This window comes from Aulostomus chinensis, chromosome 10 (assembly GCF_037954235.1).
Source record: "Aulostomus chinensis isolate RoL2024-O1b breed Wild chromosome 10, RoL_Achi_v1.0, whole genome shotgun sequence".
NCBI lineage: Eukaryota > Metazoa > Chordata > Actinopteri > Syngnathiformes > Aulostomidae > Aulostomus > Aulostomus chinensis.
Genome location: NC_141329.1, coordinates 9,339,587 through 9,356,740, shown reverse-complemented (window position 1 = coordinate 9,356,740; position 17,154 = coordinate 9,339,587). Strand labels below are relative to the sequence as shown.

The following is a 17,154-nucleotide window of genomic DNA, read 5'->3' as shown; positions in this document are numbered from 1 at the left end:
AAATACTACATCAAATTACATACAATATTAAATCTATAGGGCAGCAAATATAATAGCCTGAAATTATATAATTAAGTTAGACAGAGAGAGTGGAAAGGAAATGTTTGGGGGATTTTTTTTTTTTCCCCCACTTTTCCATAGTCAGAAACTAATGTATCAGGACAGACATTTTTCATGTGTTTAGTGTTGTAATTCTGCTGTCAAACAGCAAGATACTTTGTGTCAGCTGAGTGTTCTCATATCAAATGTTACAATGATTAGCTAAGAAACATCTTGGTACATTGTGAAAATAAGCATGTATAGTAAAGTTCAGTGTTTATGGAATCTTTTTTGAGTTTTCCTTATGAAAATTGGTACTCTGACTGGGGTGGTATCCTCACGAACCCTCCTTGGTTTCTTCCCTCTCATGCACAATGGTCAGGTTTTTATCTTCTCATTCATTTGGTTGCGTTTGCTGAAAAACTAAATTGAGGAAGCAGGCTTTATTCTATGTTTACCTAAGAAGAGAGTTTAGAAATGCCTTGTCTAACATTATTCAACTCTCTCTCTGGACACAAGCATTCTCTTTTATTGTTTCACTAAATGTTATTACAGTTTTATCTGAGAGAACAAAACACATGATTTATAATTGTAAGTGCAAAGGTATTAGTCTAAGCAGGCTAGTTTTCAGTCGCTGGGCGATCGATGGATACTAAAACTACTAGATAAGGCTGTAGAAGGGTCAGAGCAGGTAAAGAGTACATTAGCGCGGAGGGTAAATGAGATATGGAGGCGGGCCGGAAGTAGCATACAAATTTAAGGCTTTTAACAGCAACACTTCCTGAGATTCTCATTGAAGAGGAGGACTGATGTGTACTAGGGAGATTTTCCGCACATGAATGAGTTTATAATGAAACCTGAGAGATAATTATTGTGGACTTAAAAGTTCCCTTGTTTGCGCCCTCAGTGGGTTTAACAGTGTTAGGTGTTCAACGTGAACTTGTAAATGGTTCAGATCAGTGCATACTTAAGCAATAGTTTACACAAGAGTAAACTACAAAAGCACTAAAAAGCAAAATACAGATTTGTTAAAAAGGTTATCCATCTGCGTGTTTGAACGGGAATGTTCTTAAGGTGAACTAAGGTATGATTTTTCACACTCTGCAGATCTTTTCCTGATAATGTATGATGTTTAATCACATATAACACCCAGGTAACTGCAACTGCTTCAGCTCTTTTCCACATGCAGCTTCGTTTTGATTTGATGAAACGGGCTGTCTGCATAAATCGCCCTTGTTATGGCTCACTGTTTCCATCTACATATTTCTTTAGCTGATTCTTTGTAGAAAAAGCTGCATTTAGTGTCTAGATTTATATTTATTCTGTGAAAATGTACATATGAACAAAAAAATTAAAAGGTACAGCTTTTGGCAAATTACATTGATTTGTCATCCTCTCTAGAGCCAGAATAGAAAATACACTTATCACCCACTATCAATCATTGTGCTCAGCCAACCAGCAGTCAGCTTGTCTCTTATGGGTGTCAGCTCCCTAATCTATCTTCTTGTCTGGTTCTGGGGAGGGCAGAAAATTGGTGTGTTCCCAAAAATCTTGGCATGTTTCTTTAAGAAAACAACAAATGGGACAAACGCAGCTGTAAACATTCCTGTTCTGTCTTGTGTGCAGTATATTCGCACTTGCATGCAGGCCAAGGAGTCTCCACACCTCACCCTGGTCCACAGCAGCATCATCAAGGCCATGTTTGACAAGGAACTCTCTGCTATTGGGGATGTGGTCAGCCGCAAGTCCTCCAACCCACCTTTACCTCTACCTCCAAAGAGAAGAGTCCCCACGGTAAGAATGTGTGTTTGTGTGACGCTATTGTGTCAGTGTATCATCTTCAACCCCTGGTGTACTGGATCATTTGACAGTAAATTGAAAGTATTCTTATACACACAAGATACCCCTCTCTTAATATCCTCCAGTGTTTATTGAGTTGTGTTCTCGGTTCACAAATAGCAAAAACTCCTGTGTGTTTGATTCACCTGTACTGTTGGAGGCAGGTGTTCATGTTTACCAAGTAAACATGTCCTTGACAGCTGCCACCTGTCTTTTATGAGGCAGTGTTCCGAGGGAGTCGCAAGCCTGCGTTGCCCTGCCAGCACTCGCCGCGTTGCCAGTAAACATCTCGAGCTGCCAGGTGAACCGTGACATCACCCCACCTTGTAATGCCTGCACTTTTTAAAGTGTTGGTTTGAATTTAATAGACCTTTCATTAGCAAGTTTCCTGGGGTTTTATTTGCCTGATCAACAGCATATGAAAAGAAACTATATTGAGTTTTTCATAGTAGCGCTGGAGCCAGTATTTCATAACTCACTCCACCTTTTAAAGCGTCTAATGTGTGAGTTAACTGTCAAAAGAACAACCAGTCCCCCCCCCCCCCCCCCCCCCACACTTCCCTATTTCAAGTATATTCTTAAGCATTGGATGGTTTGACTCAAGGCAGTGTCACACTTACTGTAAATCATCAGATGTGATATGACCCATATCGTATGATATACTTATCAATACGTAAAACTGTTTTTTTTATTAGTTTCTCAAGCCTCAATTTTCTCTTGTGAGTTAAATATAAGTGCTTGATTTAAAAATGTTCCTAAACAAGTAATTGTTTACTGCGTCTTACCCAGTTAGAGATGCACCAATTTGTACTTCTGCACTTCTCACCGGATTCAATACATTACTTTTTTTTCCCGGTTTTTATCTGATTCTGATATACATCTACCAGAAGAGATACCAATTCTGTACTGGACTTACCAGTATAGTTGTTGCCAGTAAGTTCAAAGGTTGCATCATTAGGCTATCGTAAACAACACAGCACTTCTTTTTAATTGAGCAAATGATACAGGCATACATGAAATTTAACTGTATTCTTTGGCAATTCATTGGAACCGTATGGATCAGTGACGTGTCTCGTGTTATGCTGCGGTGGTTTCATGGTCCAGCACAAGCTATGGAATGGGACCTGGATCTGTACCATCATTCTGATCTCTGATCTGTAAATAAAGTCAGCTGACAGGTGAATGACGTCAGTATCTGCACCGGATTCCGATACTTCCGAGCTTACGACCCTTGCCTTATCAATTGATTGATCATTTTAGCTCTGAACTCGTCGGTGATCCTGTGCTGCGCCAGTATTGAGGCCATCTTTGACTGCATCCTCTCTCTGCGAGAACACATCATAAATCAGTTTTTCAGCCTTGTTTTCATCCACACAGAAATAACCGAGACAATAACCTTCTCTATCCATATCACACGTCATCGTCACCTCCACGCACACCCTGCTGTCTAGTTTGAGTAAAACATTTCCTGTTCCTTTTTTTTTTTTTTAAGTTGAAATATGATGTGATTGACCAATAACAAGAATTTAGCAGTTTTTCTGTTAATGTGTTTACATCAGGAAGTGAGATTTATTTTCAGGAAATGAACCTGCTGGTGGATGCCTTGTTTTTGTGTTTGAGGAAATGTTATTCGTCAAAGCAAAGCAAGAGATGCTAGGGATAAGCTGTCATGATAGAAGAGGCAGACACAGAGTAGCATCTTATCTGACAGGCACACACACACAAGCGTTTCTATTCACCAACACACATTCATGCACTAAGAGCAAGGCATAAAGCAGCAGGAAGTATGCTAGTTAGTCATGTAGAGAGGCTCTCGGTGTCATGTGATGCTGCCCGTCCTGCTGACTGCTGACCCTTGCAAACCTACTTGGATTGACATCAGACTGACCTGCCTCAGTCCCAAACATTGTTTTTGTGTGGATTTGTGTGAGTAGTGACCTTGTGGTTGTGGGCGAAAAGCAGTGTGTTTGTGTGTATATTTTCTTTGCATGTTAAGCTCATCCTGCTGGCTCGTCACTAGTTCTCTCCTCACTTTTTCTCTGCAGCAAGCACATACGTGTGTGTGGGACGTGTCCAGCACATTCAAGATTGTACTGATAAAAGGCATCAAGGTGAATGCAGAGGAGACTGCCAAGGTAAAAGCTTGCTTTTTTTTCTGCCACAATAACACTATTAAGCTTGCAGGTTATGGATGAAAAATTTGGGGTTGGTAAACGATTAATAAATATGACTCAAGGTAACAAAATTCCACCTAACCAGGTCCAGGTGAGGGCGGGGCTCTTCCATGGAACAGAGCTGCTGTGCAAACCAGCGGTGAGCAGTGAGAGCAGCTGCCGTTCAGATCACACATGGAAAGACAGCACGTTGGAGTTCGATATATCCGTCTGTGACCTGCCACGCATGACCCGCCTCTGCTTTGCCATCTATGCCGTCATGGATAAGGTCAAGAAGGCGAAGTCCACCAAAAATGCTCATCCAAACAAATACCAGACCATTCGCAAAGCAGGGAAAGTGGTGAGGAACGCAGACCTTCAGTCGATGTGAATTTCCACCATTTTTCTGGCATTCTTCACTAATAATTTCCTTCTGGTTCTCGCCATGTTGCCCAGCACTATCCTATAGCCTGGGTCAACACCATGGTGTTTGACTACAAAGGCCAGCTGAAGACCGGGGATATAATACTTCACTGCTGGTCTTCCTTTCCTGGTATAAACACCGCTCTCCTGTTTACTTTACATCTTCCTATACAATTAAACCAAAGTTAAACAAGCTCAACAACAGAAGATAAATGCTCTGTGGGGGTGGGTGTGGGTGTGGGTGGGTGTGTGTGTCACAGATGAACTTGAAGAGATGCTGAACCCCATAGGAACCATTCAGACCAACCCATATACCGAGAACGCTACAGCACTGCACATCAACTTTCCGGAGTACTCGTCACATGCCATCATCTTCCCTCCTTTTGACAAGGTCAGACAGACATTAGGCTATTTGTTTTTCAGTCACAGAAACACACCATGTTGCCTACTTTTTGCACATGACTATGAAATTATATCTGTCAAGGCCAACATGATTCAAAAGATTTGACTGCGGTTAAATTTGTCATCACAGTGGCTTAGAGGTCTTTACAGTAGTGATTATGATCAGGATGCACTCAACCTGTCCTTTAGCTGAAAGTGATGCATCACTTCATTCACACCGCTCACTTGTTTACAGATTCTGGAAAAAGCTGCAGAACTTGCTAGAGCGAATGACTGTGCATCTATGGTGAGTTCGTGTGACTATTCTGGAAAAATGTGCTTTCTTCAAGAGTAGCGCAGGTGAAAACCAGGTGACTGTCGTCATAACCTCTATAATAGGCCCAGCCTGCTGGTTTCCTTAGAAACCCATTGTTATCTCCACAGCAGGCTGGTGCAGAAAAATATCTCAGTCCCCTTCCAAGCTAAACTGCAATCAGATTACTTGGAAGTTTTCCTGTTTTACTGCCCCTCAAACTAAAACCCACTCTTGGGCGTGTTGCAGACACTTACATAATCTTGTGTTATGTGGAGGGCATGTCTGAACGCAGCCATGTGTCGACTAGAGTCAACTGCAAGTTTCTTTTACAGTACACCAGTTTGTGCCTCTGCACTCAGCTCTACACAGCTACGAGTGTTATTCCTCTCTATTGATTTGGTAATTTAACCGGGCTTATCTCACCAGATCAGTCTGGCCTTTAATGTACTTGGAAGGATTAAAACAATTTACACCTGGTGTAAAGAGAAAGCATAGGATTATAGATCTTGGAGAAAGTGAATTCAAGGTGGCTTTTCAAAAACTTTGGGGGGACGCTTTAACTCACTTCTGCCATCCTGTGGTCCTCCTCACTCCTTTCACTTCCTGCCTCCCTTGGGCATTTCTCCCATCGTTTTTTCTCAGGGTCGCGGAGGTAAAAAGTTCCACATAGAGCTGAAGGAGATCATGGAGCGGGACCCGCTCTCACAGCTGTGTGAGAACGAGAAGGATTTGATCTGGACACTACGCTATGACTGTCGAGAGAATTTCCCTCAGTCGCTGCCCAAGCTGCTACTCTCCGTCAAGTGGAGCAAACACGAAGACATGGCCCAGGTTAGCCCAAAGCTGCATGCTTAACTTGTTAACTTGGCTAATAGAACTTAGGTTGTGCAAAAATTGATCCGACACCAGCTCAGGTTTGATGATGTCCTATCAGGTTGATGGAGGTATTTGCTCACAGAGTGCTCTCTTGTTTCTGTCATTTGACTACTGCAGGAAGCTGTAATCGGCAAAAACGACCTTTTTGTCAGTTTTTTTTCTCTTTACTAAAGGGATTCTTGTTTCAGGATAAAGATGAGACATGCTAGTTAAGAGACTTGACCTCTCACTACTGTTGAGAAGTTGTTTTCTGGGACTGTTTTCTCTTCATTTTCAAAAAATGATTTCTGCTGTTAAGGACTAGTTTAACTGCACCTAGGAATCTGATATTTAGAATTCCTCACACATAATCACTTGCTGTGATCAAGTTTAAAAATAAAATGTGCACATGTGTGTTCCTTAGCTGCAGGCACTTCTTCAAATTTGGCCCAAACTGAGTCCCAGAGACGCTCTGGAGCTTCTGGATTTCAACTATCCTGACCAGTATGTGCGAGAGTATGCTGTGGGCTGCCTGTGTGACATGAGGTAAATTCACTTATCTACACGCACGCAAATATTATGTGTTGCATTATGGCCTCTTCAAGTTTTCCTTCGCCTCACAATCAAGCTTCAGAAATTACATCTTTCACTAAACCAGCACAGGTTGTTGAATCTTTGTGCTCAGAAAAATCTGAAAACTTGGCAACTGCTCCAATACAATATTTACCAGTGTATAATGCTGAGTGTGGTAAAACTGAGATATGAGAGTGGAAACCTAAAATTGCACCTTTGTTTATCCACCTCTCTCATCGTCAGTAATGAGGAGCTATCTCAGTACTTGCTGCAGTTGGTGCAGGTGTTGCGTTATGAACCCTACTATGACTGCGCCCTCACCCACTTCCTGCTGGAACGTGCCCAGGGGAACCGCAAGATAGGACACTTCCTCTTCTGGCACTTACGGTGTGTACTGCCACTCAGATGAGAGTATGCCTTCACTTGTACTTGACAGAAAATGAAAGAGCAACCTTCTGCCTCTCTGCTGCCCTCCACAGGTCAGAGATCCACATGCCTGCTGTCTCTGTCCAGTTTGCCCTCATCTTAGAAGCATACTGTCGAGGCAGTATCCCTCATATTGAGGTTCTAAAAAAGCAGGTATCACACACACACCATCTTTGGTTTCCTGTAAAAAAAATTAAAAAAAAAAATAAAAATCACCTTGTTTCCAGCATATTCATGCTACTTTGGCTTTGAACCTGCCTCTCTTGACTTGTGAGTGACCAGAATAGAGCGTTTGTGTTTTCAACTCCGGCAGGGTTAGATTTATTGTATTTTTAGCCTGTCACAGCGACAATAGCCTGACCCCCCCTGACCTTTAACTTTTGCCCTCTACACTGTCGACTGTGATGGCCGCTCCTCTGGACACTTCCTCCTACTTCCTCATCAGCACTGTCATATATCTGCTCACTTCCTGTTTTGAAAAGCATACATGTAGTGGTTCAGGATTATAATACTGCTGACATGGTGTGTTTGTGTTCAGTTGTCAGTCACATAAATGAATCTGTTTGTGAGGGTGGATTCAATACAGTGAAGTTGTGCTTTAATCATTAATGTAGTGATAAACATGGATATTAATTGCATAAATTTAGGACATGAAAATATTTTATTGTTTTTGTGTCACCCAGGTGGAAGCCTTGAGTAAGCTGAAGTCAGTCAATGAGCTAATAAAGCTAGGAACCATCAAGAATGCTCGGAGTAAGACCAAGGAGGCCATGTTGACCAAAGAGGCCATGATGACTTGCCTGAGACAGAGCGGCTACTCGGAGACTTTGTCAGACCTGCACTCACCTCTAAACCCCAACGTCCTGCTGTCTGGCATGAAGTAAGACAACACACTCCCTTTGTAAATGGAGATCTTTGAAGTTTACTGCTCTAATTCTCTGTCATTTCCTCTCTGTCAGTGTGGAAAAGTGTCGGTACATGGACTCCAAGATGAAACCGCTCTGGATTGTTTACAACAACAAGCTGTTGGTGGGCGACACCCGAGGAATCATCTTTAAGAATGGAGATGGTAGGAGGAGTCACAGGGCACTTGGGGATGGAGAGGGGTTTATTAAACCATGACTCTACTCTGCTGACGTCAAACATTTTTTGCTTTTGAAAGTATAAAAGCGTTCTCCCTCGTCTCCCTGTCTTCTGTAGACCTAAGGCAAGACATGTTGACCCTTCAGATTTTGAGGTTAATGGATCTGCTATGGAAGGAGGCTAATTTGGACCTCAGGTGAGTTGTTATTAATGCTGCTCCCTGTAGGAAAAGGGAAGACATTAAAATGACCCAGTGCAAGTTTGACCCCCAGCCTTTTGATTACTCTAATCTTCAACACGCCACACTCTCTCTCACACACACGATACACGTATTACATCCTAATCAAATCCACACTTTTGCAGTTTTGCGAACCCTCTCCCTGCTGTCATGGTATACCAACACATCTGGAGCTGAGCAGCGGAGGGGGTTGTTTTGAAACTTCAGTTTAAGGAGGGTTCCTCGGGTTTCAGGGACGCTGGCTCAGAGTCCGAACACAGTGATGTGATAATTAATGGTTGGGAGCGTGTAATAAAACCTGTGTCAAGTTGAGGATTTGAGTTTGTCCAGTGATTTCTTGCTCGTACATTTTACCTCATGTGTTCTTGGTTGATGCTGTCATCTTGAGAACTTATAGGTGTATTTCTGTTTCCAAGTACTCCCAAAGAGGTGCCTTGAGCTCACAAAGAGGGTTTTTTTTTCAGTGCTGCTTCACTTGTTTGTGACTCACTCTGGAGCACATAATGAAAAGTTCTTGTGGGTGAAGGATTGTTTTATTGCAGCCTGGTGAAACGGCCCAATTTGGGGAGGTTGGTCTTATGCCAGATAGATTTTTGATCCTTCAGTGTTCAATAGGAATTTTTTGAGACAAATCTGTGTTTTGTATAGGGGTGGAACACTTCAACAAGCCCAGGGTTCAGTTGGTATTGTGTTTGGGGTTTTTTTGGTCACACTTTTTGGTTCAGTTTATTTTGATTTGCACATTTTGAGCAGGATGAAATGAAAAATAACAGTAGTGTAGTGTACCCTCCTTATTTGGTGTTCTATTGAAACCAAGGAATTTTCCAGCTCTCCCTCTGCCTGTCAATGAACTGTAACTCAATCAGCATCATTGCTGCTTCTAAACATCCACAATTACTATCTATACTAGTACTCTGTACTATCTATCGATGTGTGTGTCGGGTGTTTTCTATCATTCATCTATCTTGTGTTAGATATGTTCACAGGCTGCCTTCAGATGTCCTCAAATGAAACTTTATCTGCAACTCTTTCAGAATTGTTCCCTATGGTTGCCTAGCAACAGGAGACCGGACAGGGCTGATTGAGGTCGTGTCCTCAGCAGACACAATCGCTAATATCCAGCTGACCAGCAGTAACGTTGCAGCTGCCGCCGCCTTCAACAAGGATGCTTTGCTCAACTGGCTCAAAGAGAGGAACTCTGGGTAAGATGAAGCCTGGTGTTTGAATGAGCCTCTGAGTAACACTTAGTCTTACCAGTGCTCATGTGGTCTGCTTCCGTGTCTTGTGTGTTCTGCACTGACAGCGACGCTCTTGACCGGGCCATCGAAGAGTTTACACTGTCATGTGCAGGCTACTGTGTAGCCACATACGTCCTGGGCATCGGAGACCGCCACAGCGACAACATCATGGTCCGCAGCACCGGACAGGTGTGAATCATCAATTGACATCTATATTGTCATACATTGTTGTCAGACTGTGGTTGTGTTGGTTCCCTCCCGTTTCCGCGGTGCTCAATTGCTGTCTTCGTGTCTGCCCGTCAGCTTTTCCACATCGACTTCGGCCACATCCTGGGCAACTTCAAGTCCAAGTTTGGCATCAAGAGGGAGCGTGTACCGTTCATCCTCACACACGACTTCATCCACGTCATACAGCAGGGCAAGACAGGTTACACAGAGAAATTTGGCAGGTAAGTCTCACACTGCTGTGGAAACTCTACCTCATCAGTTAATTACAGCATAGCCAGGAGGTTAAAACATGCGAGGCAAGTCTTGCAAATTTTGATTAAACATTATAACAATGTGTTATTTAAATATATATACATAAAAGGGACTCTTGATTTCAAACATCATTCTTGGAAATTATTACTTCTGTATTGGTTGAATAAAGGCTAGATGATGCCATGATACACCTGTTAAAATCGTAAATTTTAGACAACACACAAGTTTTATTTTCAAATGGCCCAACTATATTACTCAACAACATCAGTGTTGACAAAGGCTTTCATTTCGTGAACCTGCAGTCAACAGTACCTTCCCGGGCGTTTTTCTCTGAACAGATTTGGCACTTCTCTTTGCGTTTATTTCTTTCCCATCCGCACGATTATGCCTTTATAGAACTTGGTGTCGCATAAGGTTGTCAGTGCATTTTGTTTATCCTCCAGTAGGTGGCAGCAGAGTCTGTTTATGCGCTGGTCAGAGACTTTCCATTAAGCAGTGACTCAGATAGAATTTAGAAGCATTGAATTAAAAATCATCAGATATTTCACTCACCCAAATGGCAACACAGACACTTCATATAATAACTGAAGGAAGTATATTCCTTTTGATGGGCGATGTGATGGTTATATCCACTGAATTTTTAATTTGACTCTCTCCAGTGACATGAATTTTTTTACTGGTTCAGGCTGACTGAATAGTTTAACCCTAATTAGGCTGTCTACAAAGCAAATCCTCACGAATATTCACCACGTTTACTCACTTCCATTATAATTTCAGTGTACATTCTCACTGATGAGAAATGTTTTAAAAAATAACAAAAATTGCACAATCGCATAACAATGAAAAGGCATGGAGAGTGGCAGCACACCCCGATTCTGCAGCTCCGCAGATTGTTTACCAGGTCGAGATCAGTAACAGAATGTGTAGACGAATCATTTTTGAGTACGAGGAAATATCCATGTGTTACTGTTTGTTTTTGTGGCCCACATCCTGTACTCAGAACTGCTGATGGAACAATACCCATCTTATCATGTCTTATGTTCCTTCTTAAACAACTTAACAGCAAATAAAACAATCTTCAAGGTTGCGCTTTGCTTTGTCGAGCCATCTAAAAACATCACGCTCAAACAAATGAATCAAGTCTTGTCCTCCCCTGCAGGAGGAAACTGAACGTGATTCATTGATGCAACACTCCTGCTTCTCTTCACTTTTTCACAAACACCTGAAAGCATCATTTAGCTGGTCAACATTCAAACATGTATTTATTTATTTATGGAAGAGGGACGGTGCACATTTATAAACATTTCCACTTTTACATCCATATTGATATGCCAGAGTTAGCTAGAAGGCTAATTTCCCTGGCAGGTCATTCTACTATACACAACGCAATTACATAAAGCAATAAAACCATGTAGACAATGGGGGGGGAAAAAATATCACTCGACAACATCTAAACAAAAAAAAGTGTGTGAGTGAGTGATGATCCAAAGCTGTTGCCCTGTCCCTGCTGCTTGGGACAGTTCAGGACACTGGACAATGAACACTACATATGCAACAATACGATACAGTGCAGTACAAAATAGATGACAAAACGCATACCAGGATAATGAGTACACACAGTGCTATTTAATGAATTAAAGTGATTTTCTCTATTAATAATGGCAGTAAGGAGACTAAATATTACACCAGAGAAGCATTGACTGTTTGTGTAGTGGGAAAAATGGCATGAATCAAAATCGAATGAATCGTCAAAGTGTTGTCGTGCAGCACGTCATATCCTGACGTGTCTGTCTTCTGGCCACCATCGAGTCAGAAATAGCCAAGATCCTTAATTGTTCACACACTAAATAGATCCAAGGACAGTGGAACTGTCTCCAGGGGACTATCGGCGCTGACCAGGTTGTTCAGTTTAAATCAGGTGGAATGATGGTTGATGAGCAGCCAGGAAATGCTCTGTCACAGATAAATTCCCTCTTCTGTCAAAAATGTTTGTCTGTAGATTTGAACACTGCTGGTGGGGCATTGCTGCGTCTGCACATGTGGCAAATGGGGGTTCTAGACATGACACATTCTGCACTAAGCCCACATCCAAACAACCACGATTGAACAACTCATTTTTGAACGCAGGAAAAAAAACAAAAAAACATTGCTTGTATACAAAATTTTGAACTACTGCTAAATTAACAGAAAAACAATTCAAGAAAATAAAACTAATATATTGTTTAAATAAAAAAAATAATATGGTCATTAACTCATTGGCTGCCAGCCACGTTCAGAGGAGCCAACCTCCTACTGCCAGGCATGTTAGAGAATTTTCATTGATTTTCAAGACCCGCAGAATATTGTGTGCTATGAATATGTAAACACGAACCCTCCAAAAGAAAGATTACATTCTCTTCTTTCATCAGAAAAAAAAATTATTTCCACCTTTTCCCATTCTTTAGTTGTAGGCAATCGAACATAGGGTGGTTTGACCAAAAAACCTAGAAAACAAGCTTTTTGTAAAAAGAAACATAATCCAAGCAGAACAGTGACCATCAGTAATATTTTTGGGGATTTAGTGACACCTCAATGTGTGTCATTGTCATTGACATTGTCAGAGTATAAAATTACAATGACAAAAAAGTTATAAATATAAATAAAGTATAAATATAAATAAAGCAAAGTGAATGAACAACAAAGTATCAAAGTGTCAACAAAGTACAATTTTGTCATCTTTTCTGCTCTTGACCAAAAGTCATCCTTCTCTCCTCATCCCCCTCCTCCTCACCTCTTTCTCTCTTCCTCTTCAATCTCTTTTCCTCTCCTCATCCTCATCCTCTCCTCATCCTTCTTTTCTTCTCTTTTCTTTCATCAAGAAAAAAACTATTTCTACCTTTTTCTGTTCTTGACCAAGTCACCCTCTTTGCCTCATCCCCTCCTCCTCACCTCTTCTTCTCCTCCTCTCTTCCTTCTTTTTTCTTCTCCGTCGCGCCCATACTCGGCCGTTGTCGGTGACAGGGGCCGTGGGGGCTACGCCGCGACGAGTAGGAGGGCTGCCGTGATGAGCACGGAAGCTTAGGGCGCGGGCGTGGGTGTGGGCGCGGGTGGAGCCGCCGCAGATGCAGATCTTGGTGGTGGTAGCAAATATTCAAACGAGAACTTTGAAGGCCGAAGTGGAGAAGGGTTCCATGTGAACAGCAGTTGAACATGGGTCAGTCGGTCCTAAAAGATGGGCGAATGCCGTTTGGAAGGGCGGGGCGATGGCGCCCCCGGCCAATCGAAAGGGAGTCTGATTCAGATCCCCGAATCTGGAGTGGCGGAGATGAGCGCCGCGAGGCGTCCAGTGCTGTAACGCAAACGATCCCAGAGAAGCTGGCGGGAGCTCCGCCCGCTCATTTGCTGGTCAATATAATAGTGTCTACAAGTGGGATCAGCACCATATTCACACAGAAGGTGGATGAGGCTTTCCGACACCGCCCCCACTGAAAAACGTCATTTGCTCGTCACTCTCCTCAGTGGCAGTCAACGTTACAAACCAATTGACGAGCAAAACTTGTCAATGGCAGTGAATGAGTTAATAATATTACAGTATCGTAGTAGTACACGGTCTAAAATGTGTTTAGTTCTGTTTTGCATGTATCAGATAAATGTTGTGCCAACATACAGTGAAACTGCTTTTATCTCTTCAGATGTTTGACTCAAAGTCGGCGTGCAGTGACGTAGTGGGTGGTTGAAACAACAGTCTTTTAAATGCCACAGTCAAGAGTGTGCGTAGGCAACTTGAAGCAGATGTAACTCCTCACACACGTTCATTTACTGTGTCACTAAATGCGGGAAAAATAAAGAACGGTGGAGGTTGTTGAGTCGTCTGTGGACCGTGTGTGTGTCAGAGATAACTAGTGGTGTGTATGTGTTGGCAGTTTCCGTCAGTACTGTGAGGAGGCCTATCTGATCTTGAGGAAGAATGGGAACCTCTTCATCACCCTGTTTGCCCTCATGCTGACTGCTGGACTGCCAGAGCTTACATCTGTCAAAGATATCCAGTATCTCAAGGTATCTCTCACACACATGCACGCTCTTTCTCTCACTCTCACTCTCACACACACACACACACACACACACACACACACACACACACACACACACACACACACCGGATCGATACATACAAATATGCAGGTTGGTCAGATCTATCCAGATGGATCTTCAAACAGTGGAACCTTAAATAAAATGTATCATGTTTGAATCACTCCCGTTCATCACTTGGCAGATACACTAAGGACGCGTTTCCACTGGCTCACATCGGGTTGGTTTGGCCCCGTTTCCACCAGCCCCAACGTGTTACTAACCGTTGCCATTTTGGTCCCTGCTCCACTGGGGTTCCAAAATGGCCGAGCGGGGACTAAAATGTGACGTAAACACATAGCAGGGCACTAATTGGGTAACTTGCCTGCTTACGTCCTGTACTTGTATCATCTTGGCCTCGGCGGAATACTGGTTGATCGCTTGGTAAAGTCTTTTATTCTCTTCTTGGGTGTTCTGTTTCGCCGCTTGAAGCCTTGCCTGTCTGTCGTCCCTTACTTTTGGTTCAAGCAAAAACCACTGACCGAGCAACAGGCATTACGCTGTCTCAATGTCGTCCATTGTTGTTGTGCCACACACAAATCACACCGGGGAACTCTCAGCCGGTGAGTCCACCCACACTGACGTGGTACCCAGTGCTCGTTTAAACACACCCGTACCGACCCGAGCCGAAGTGAGCCAATGCAAAGGTGCCCTAACTTCACTCACCTGTCCGATTTGGATGTCTAGGAACAAAAGGCCTGTAAATTTTTTAGAAGTAGAAAAAGAAGAAAATGGTTTCTGTGCCTATTTCATGAACTTAATCATCTGCTCCTCCCTCCAACCTCAGGACTCGTTGGCTCTGGGTAAAACAGACGAAGAGGCGTTAAAACAGTTTCGCCAGAAGTTTGATGAGGCCCTGCGAGAGAGCTGGACGACCAAAGTCAACTGGATGGCCCACAACGTGGCCAAAGACAACCGCTCCTAGAGCAGCTGAGACCCGTCAGAACCAGGGTTCCAAAGGACACAGCGGGGGGAGCATGTGGGATGGCCAAGGTGTGCCAAGGAGGTGGGGTGACAGCCACCCATTTTTAAAGAAGGGAATCTAGCACAATATTCCGAACAAGAGCAGATTCACCCCCACTCATTGCACGTACTGAGTAAGTCTGCTGCTCCCTTACTCACTGTTCCCATCCCGGCCTTGTGTCACTATGGCAGGGCCCCTGAAAATTCAGATTTGTGGTCCTGGAACATTAATGTGGAATCACAGTGGGTAATGTCGCTGCATGTTTTGCACAACAGCTGATGGAGCACACAGCCAAAGGAAGGGAACTGAAGCACCCACTCTGCCCACACTAAACCATCAGAGGTGAGCCGGTTCCACTCCGTCAAATGGACCTGAAACTCATCTTGGACCTTATAGCACGTGGTCTGACCACTGGCCTGTGCTGTTTTAAAGTACAGCCAAGATAGCAGACATGTGGAAAATTGGAAAGGATGAGACATTTTCCTTTGTCCCCCCCACCATCATGTGCACGGCGCCCACAGGAAGTGCAACTTTCCAGTCTGGCCCTGCTGCCTCAAAGTGTGCCTCAAACTGTGGGAAGATTGTATTTTTATACAGAGATTTCTTTTGCTTTTGCCATTTAAGAAATTGTCATGAGACTTGAATGTGCCAGACTACTTTACTAGTCCACAGAGGAAACGTGTGTGTGTGTGTGTGTGTGTGTGTGTGTGTGTGTGCGTGCGTGTGTGAGGGAATAATGAGAAACAAAAGGAGCACCTGAGCCCGACGGTGCATGTGGACTGTTGAACACTGGAACATATTTGGAAAGACATTCGAGAGCGTCTCATCTTCAACAGTCTTCTGACGAACTAAACCATTTTTCGGTTGTTTTTACTATTCGTTGAAAACATCAAATCAAGTGCATTAGTGATCATCTGTGAAGCATCGCTACCCCAAGAACGTTGATCTTAAAAGGATGTCCTGCTTGTAAGGTGCCATCCGTCTCACGCTATGAAAAATAAACTCACTGAAAAGTAACCAGTGCTTGTAACATGTTAGGACCAAAACAAAAGTTTTATGTTGTTTATACAGTGTTTTTAATCTGTCTCCGAACTGAATGTGCAAACGTGTACAGCTCTCTTTAAGTGTTTTTTTTTTTATATGAGCAGGCTAGGTGGAGTTCAGGGCCTCTGTGGGCGGGGTTATCAGATGGGCCATTACACTGCGATGCGTAGAACTACTTCCTGATGTCGACCTACGGTGCTCCTCCAGCATCTGCATCTGTGATTGTCGTGCAATATCCAAGTATACAAACCATATCTCCTGATATAAAAACATATAATGGTTTTCTCTGCTGGTTTATGTGTTTGCACCGCTAGCCCTCTGAGGTCTCAGACACTGGATATCGTCAAATGTACAGGCTTTTCTTGTTTTGCTGTTTTGTTTTTTGGGTTTTTTTTGTTTTTGTTTTTGTGTGTTTTCATAGGAGTTTTATTAAAGTTATTTTCCAACGTGCTGCATTTCATGCCATGGTCTATTTCTTTGTTCAAGACGTGGGTTGGTGAGACTCTTCAGTGAGGAGTCTTCACCCACTCAGGGCAGGGGTGGAGGTTGTCTAAATTTGCTTCATTGACGTGCAGAAGAGAAGAAAAGAAGCATTGCCAAGGAGAAGGAAGTGATGATAGTTTCATTGCTCCTCTTTATAGAACTATTGCTGTACAGTTGCAGCTCAAAGTATCCTGTTAAACAAACGATACTACCCACGTGACTTAAAAACCCAAGGTAACCGCAACATTTGCCTGTATTATAAGATGCTGAAACAATTTTATCACTGTACGTAAGGACTCCTCAGGTTCAGGTCAGTCTGTCTGAAAGAGGCTCAGTTCCACAGTACGCAGATGAAAGTATTTGGATTAATAGGAGTAGGTAGCCAAAGCAGACATTTTGTAGTCAAAAGTGTGAAGGTTCAAGCGGAAATGGAGTACAGTATGAGTAAGAGCAACTGTTTTCCCGGCTGTTTTTGTCAATCTGCACAGGTGTACACTTGTGTGCAGCGCCGC

General features: G+C 43.0%; 1 protein-coding gene across 4 annotated transcripts in view; it reads left to right on the top strand.

Moving 5' to 3' along the window:
- Positions 1 to 16,947, top strand: part of pik3cb (phosphatidylinositol-4,5-bisphosphate 3-kinase, catalytic subunit beta) — a 51,595-nt gene extending 34,648 nt beyond the window's left edge. For 3 of the 4 annotated variants that reach the window (XM_086215963.1, XM_086215962.1, XM_086215961.1), the window contains 18 exons: positions 1,666 to 1,833; positions 3,924 to 4,013; positions 4,138 to 4,392; positions 4,488 to 4,584; positions 4,715 to 4,845; positions 5,092 to 5,142; positions 5,794 to 5,982; positions 6,431 to 6,552; positions 6,823 to 6,966; positions 7,059 to 7,158; positions 7,689 to 7,885; positions 7,965 to 8,074; positions 8,206 to 8,284; positions 9,361 to 9,528; positions 9,630 to 9,753; positions 9,868 to 10,013; positions 13,947 to 14,079; positions 14,939 to 16,946. In XM_086215963.1, coding sequence (XP_086072089.1) covers positions 1,666 to 1,833; positions 3,924 to 4,013; positions 4,138 to 4,392; positions 4,488 to 4,584; positions 4,715 to 4,845; positions 5,092 to 5,142; positions 5,794 to 5,982; positions 6,431 to 6,552; positions 6,823 to 6,966; positions 7,059 to 7,158; positions 7,689 to 7,885; positions 7,965 to 8,074; positions 8,206 to 8,284; positions 9,361 to 9,528; positions 9,630 to 9,753; positions 9,868 to 10,013; positions 13,947 to 14,079; positions 14,939 to 15,076 — 2,442 coding nt within the window. In that variant the 3' untranslated portion in view covers positions 15,077 to 16,946. Of the gene's footprint in view, positions 1 to 1,665; positions 1,834 to 3,923; positions 4,014 to 4,137; positions 4,393 to 4,487; positions 4,585 to 4,714; positions 4,846 to 5,091; positions 5,143 to 5,793; positions 5,983 to 6,430; positions 6,553 to 6,822; positions 6,967 to 7,058; positions 7,159 to 7,688; positions 7,886 to 7,964; positions 8,075 to 8,205; positions 8,285 to 9,360; positions 9,529 to 9,629; positions 9,754 to 9,867; positions 10,014 to 13,946; positions 14,080 to 14,938 lie in introns of all 4 variants that reach the window. The other variant, XR_015118148.1, reaches the window with a different exon arrangement.
- Positions 16,948 to 17,154: the final 207 nt, after the last annotated feature.